At 35.5% G+C, this 6000-nt stretch overlaps 1 protein-coding gene across 1 annotated transcript; it reads left to right on the top strand.

The window, feature by feature from the left end:
- Positions 1 to 2445: 2445 nt before the first annotated feature.
- LOC138333115 (C1q-related factor-like) lies at positions 2446 to 5952 on the top strand. The gene is made up of 2 exons (XM_069281245.1): positions 2446 to 2783; positions 4620 to 5952. Exons 1-2 carry the CDS (start codon positions 2540 to 2542, stop codon positions 5018 to 5020), a joined length of 645 nt encoding a protein of 214 aa, XP_069137346.1. The 5' UTR covers positions 2446 to 2539; the 3' UTR covers positions 5021 to 5952.
- Positions 5953 to 6000: the final 48 nt, after the last annotated feature.

Below are 6000 nucleotides of genomic sequence, written 5' to 3'. Positions count from 1 at the left end.
TTGAAATATAAAAATGTACGTATGATATAATGAAGTTTTTTTTTAATTGTTTCTAAGACATCGCCTTGATATGACAGTGTCGTATCCATGGGGAAGTGACAACCATTTTTCTTTTGCTCTGATTAGTAACCTTCACTGATCAACCCCCTATATAATGCACGAAACTTGACACACGTGCGTCATTCTAAACGTAGGTTGTTTCGGATACACATACCCTGATATCGCAAAAAACAATGTCAAACTGAACATAAACACTGCACTCACATGACAAGGTTTCATAAAAGCACTACATGAATTCGTTGTTAGCGTAATATCAAAATATGACTAAAACGAGCTACTAAAATACTTCATTATACACCAGGTTTTAAACGTATATTGATACGTGTGTGTCCTTCGTAGTTTTCGCTGGTTCGGAACAGGTAGTCACGTCGAATACATTGATTACAATAATATATACGTGGGGATATGTGTACAGTTTATTATTTGGAATTTCATTCACTTAGGTGGACATTCTATTTTGACAAGCATGCACCTTACAGATTAGAGGAGTTGACGTTTTTTGTTGCTTAAACAAGTCCCATACAGCTTTACAGGTAAAGGTTTTGTTTACGTAGACTGAGCGCAAGTGTGTCACTTTATATATATGGGTCGGTGAGCGCAACGGAATACAGTTAGAGAGAAAAACACCTCGACTGGGGGTGTCTCTTTTACGATTCATGAAATACAAGCGTACTTATTTTTTTAATCTCAATTAAATACCGTTTAACTTGCGTTGTCAACTTTAAGAATAAAATACAATGGTGCCAAACAACAATACATAATACGCACATGTTATGATTGGGACATTGGTGGGGAGTTGTGATATCACATACACATGTTATGATTGGGACATTGGTGGGGAGTTGTGATATCACATATATGTTATGATTGGGACATTGGTGGGGAGTGGTGATATCACATACACATGTAAAGAAGGGGACCTTGGTGGGGGGTTGTGATATCACACACATATGTTATGATTGGGACATTGGTGGGGAGTTGTGATATCACATACACATGCTAGGATGAGGACCTTGATGGGGAGTTGTGATATCACACACACAAGGTAAGATGGGGACATTGGTGGGGAATTGTAATATCACACACACATGTTATGATTGGGACATTGGTGTGGAGTTGTGATATCACATACACATGTTAGGATGGGGACCTTGGTGGGGAGTTGCGATATCACATACTAATGTTATGATTGGAACATTGGTGGGAAGTTGTAATATCTCGCAGATGTTTGGGTGTGGATATTGGTGGGGAGATTGATATCACACACACATAATAGGATGGGGATATTGGTGAGTTGTGATATTACACACGCATGTTAGGATGGGGACCTTGGTGGGGAGATCTGATATCACACACACATGTAAGGATGACGACCTTGTTAGGGAGTCGTGATATTACACACACACGATATTATGGGGAACTTGTTGGGGAGTTGTGATATCACACACACACGTTCGGATGAGGACCTTGGTGGGTTGTTTTGATATCACACACACATATTAGGATAGGAACCTTGGTGGGGAGTTCTGATATCAAGCGAACAAGTTGGGCACTTTGGCCAACAATTTTAAGGTTAAACAGTTTCATATATAATTGTTATTAACCGATTGCTTAACGATTTAAAAAAAACTATTTTCTATTACAGTTTTAATGTATATGTTATTTTTCTGTAACCTATTGATGACCATAAGATGGGATGAACTAAGCTGTGAGAGTCGTTCAAATAGATCGTCAAACATATATGATACCGTATACAAACGTTAGTTACTGAGTACAACACAGGCATTGTACATTGGTAAAAACATTTTGTATGGCTTATGTCCGTTAAAACTCAATAATTACAACAAACGCTGTAAAATGTGAAATGATATTGATGACCACTAACTTTATGTATTTGTACTTGTAGAATTAAAACCTTTAAATTGCAGGTAATGCATTTTATTTTTCAAAATGTTGGTAGTTTTGATAGGGAATAATATATTAAAGCTTTCTTAATTTGTGAGTATGAATATTACGGCATTATAACTATAATATTTGTCGATTACGTAATAATTAAGGGGCATTTAAAAACATCAAGTCGGCGTTCATGAGATTTGAATGTCATAATGGTTGCAGGATAAACAGAATACACGGTTAGTATCCTCGACACGGAAAGCCGATATGACTCGGCAATTATCTTAATTATTAAGTGGCAGTTGTTGAGAGGTTACAGGGTCATGATAGAGCTTCTTAAAATCATGGGAATATCTGCTGGTCTGAAATCACAACGACTATATATCAACATTTTCTATGTGCGGTGTTATGTTCTCACCATGTAACTTCGCACTTAGTCAACACTTAACACTTGGCGCCATAATGTACATTACATTTGAATTATAATAGCGTTCCAATATACCACATCCAGATATTTTAATCGAGATATACGTGTATGTAGATTCTGTTAGACATCATTTCTTTACGAATCTCCCACACCGGAACCATGACTAGTTTTGTTTATTTCGTTGTCAGTATACTAGTTATGTACCTTCATGATACGAGTGGTGCACCAAATGGTACAATTGATCAGTCATCCATGTCAATAGAACAGAGGGTAACAGTACTGGAGAGGACGATTCATGGACAAACACAGAACCAACAGTTGGTGGATTGTGTGATGAATGTGTCGTCTGACTACATTGGGACTGTCAAATGTGCCAGGGCCATCATCACAGCCGGCTTGTCTTGTAAGTGTTAATTGTGTAATTGATAGGACGATGGCCGCTAGATCAACCAATATTTCTTTGAACTATGGTCACCCAAGTATAGTGGTAGTTGGTTGCGTTAGTATCAATGGGTGTATATATAAGTATTTGAATGAATACCTTTGATTTTCATCATGTATGAATTAACTGTTTTGTATGGGACCAAACGATATTATATAGAAGTAAGACGTTCTGATTGCTGAGTCTAATGCAATTCAGTTACACTTTCCAGAAAAAAACTTTTTTGATTTAACTGATTCGAACGCAACGTCCTTTTTTGTTCACAAGATCTCTCCATTTGTACATGTAATGATCCAGATATAAATTGTTATAAACTCAGACATGCATATCTATACAATTTGATTGGTACATGTATGTATCTATGGGTGCAGTTATATGCATGGAGTATATGCCACATGAAACAAATTCTATAATTTCCAAACTTTTATGAATTGACGTCATTTTTACCTTGATAAAAACCACTATATCATAGTTTCAAGTGATGCTATTAATGACGTCGTAATGTTTTATTATGAAATGCTAACTGCAAATGACTATAACAACAAATACATGTATTTCAACAAATGAAGGTATATTTTGCTTTCCACAATGTCTTTATTCATTCAATAACGATTTCGCAAGAATAAACTAGTATAGTTTAAAGTCAGGAAATGCATTCTGAAACATCCTGATCGTATATCTGTGCATATGGAATACATAGAGGTTACATAACGAATGGTAGTTGGATATTGAATTTATTCCACACGAGTGAGTTATTTTCTGAAAGTTACAAAAGACACGAGCTTTAGCGAACAAAATCTTACGAGTGTAGAATTAGATCCATATCCAACAACCACGAGTTATGTGACCTGGTTCTACAGAAATTAAATCATCTACAAGAATGCCACAATACGATAACGTTACTTGCCGACATATGCAAATAAGGTGTAGTGATATCATCATAAGCGAACAGGCATTCATTGATGTTCAAATATCTTAATTGCATTAAGAATGTATCAATAACAAATGATTTAATTATAAATAACCGTTCCATGCATTCTTACTTACCGAACGTTATTTGATATGATATCTTTCTGAATCTAGGTACTTTAAGAATAAACTTATCGTTGGCGAACTATATTTAGACTTGTTTACTCAAAGTGACATATACTTCCCACCAAATACTTATCAAATTGTTGTAGCCTAGTTCAGGTCCGGCAAAGGTGCATTGATTCTAGCGAAACCACCCCAGGGTTCTCGTGCGGCAATATATACCGCTAAAAAAACACCGTTATGAATATTGAATCGATAGTTTAGGCTACGAATGGGAAAACATGAAATATTCAAACATCTGGTTTTATGAGCGTTTTGTTCTGCAAGCAGCGATCAGAGTACAGCAAAATGACACCATTCGACTATTGATGACGTTAACGATTTGTGACGTGACAATAAACAAAAGCGTAGTTCGGATCAAAGTTTAAAATCTCGACCAATTCAAAGACCGAATACATGTATGTACTAATTGTCATTAGGAATATTTGTCAAAATTGTTCTAAACTTTAACCTATATTTCTCTTTATATTTTGTAGTTGCAAAGTGTATATGGAACAAAATGCCTTTTTGTCAAATTATCCTTCAACAAATTATCAGCAGAAAACAACTTCACACAGGCCTTAAAATATCATAGTACTTGATCTCGGTATTATCTTACGGTTAGGGTGTAGAGCCTTGGCAATATTTTCCTTAACTCATACTGATATTTTAGATTTCAAAGTTTAATATTTTTGATGTTTGGTATATTTCTATTTTGTTTTCCAGTCGGACGTCAAGTAATGTTCTTTGCCCAGCTAAATCATCACTTAAGCAACGTAGCTGTAGAGCAGGTGATTGTGTTTGAAAACGTTGTCACTAATGTTGGAAATTGCTACAGTGGTCATACTGGTGTCTTCACTTGCTGTAAGTCTGGGACCTATTTCTTCTCCTGGATCATCGAATTACCAACTGGCATCCAAGTTAACACTGAATTGATGGTCAATTCGTCTTCAATCGCACTTAACCGTGCAGGTGATGCATACAAAAACTCCATCGGAAGTATGTCAGCGGTGATCCATTTAGATATTGGTGACGAAGTAAGGATTAGGATCCAATTTCGAACGCCGGCGTCTTCACATATCCGTGGGGAGAAGATATCTTCGTTTAGTGGTTTTCTAATTCAGTGATAATACTGTGGTCAGTTTTTAAAGGAAAACTTAATTGCTTTCACCAATGCATATGCTTACCAAAACTTTTTATCAAACGTAGGACGCCTTTGTCCCAGATAATCGGGCTAGCAATACCTTGATCATGACGATAAGACATATCTTTCACATTAATTGGGTGATACCCAATGACATCGCTATTGTAATACGTTCGCTTGGGTCACAAATATAATACTATAACTGGGGTTGCCTTTATGGCTGAGATGTCATATAGTGTCGTCATGACCGCACGTTATTAATCAATGAAATTATTCTTTTGAATTTGTACAACACATCCGAAGTGATGTTTGTTGTATCTATGTAATAAAGAAAAAAAAAACAGCTATTCAGAAAATCCATTTTTTCTAGGCTCTAGGTAATTTCCGGGATAAATTGTCAAAGGGTGTAATTTTTATATTCATTGTTTAAGTCATGATTAATTCAGTATTAGTCTAAGAAAAGATGTAATATTGTTTTGCAGTTTTGCTACAAAATCTTAGGTTTATGATGTTCAGTTAAAAAGGAATGGATGAACATTTCAAAAAGTAGGTAACAGTGACCAAGTTAAGCTTTTGTTTCATTTCAGCATTAAAACTTCAATATTTGTGCTGAAAACTAAACGATTTGATGGTTTTAGATTGACATTTAGTACTGCATGTGGATATCGACATGACTTTCTTAAGATGATTACATCCCAGGGTCACATTGGCTAATGTCACGTGCATAAATTAGGTCACATTCAATGAATGATATCGTCTGTCAACTAGTACCTTCTGAAGTTTCCATGTTTAGAGCAAGTGTTTAAGCTTTTTAAGTTTGTTTGAAGAGAAAGTAATGAGCAACACCCACATTGCAAGTATAGTAATAACTGTACATACTATATGCTAATAATAATAAAATTACTGTTAAAGATATCTTCATAGTTCCAACTGCTTCCATTCATGAAAATTCATAAAAAGTTC

This window comes from Argopecten irradians, chromosome 10 (genome assembly GCF_041381155.1).
Source record: "Argopecten irradians isolate NY chromosome 10, Ai_NY, whole genome shotgun sequence".
In the NCBI taxonomy this organism is placed as follows: Eukaryota; Metazoa; Mollusca; class Bivalvia; order Pectinida; family Pectinidae; genus Argopecten; species Argopecten irradians.
This window is presented reverse-complemented; position numbering and strand designations above follow the sequence as displayed.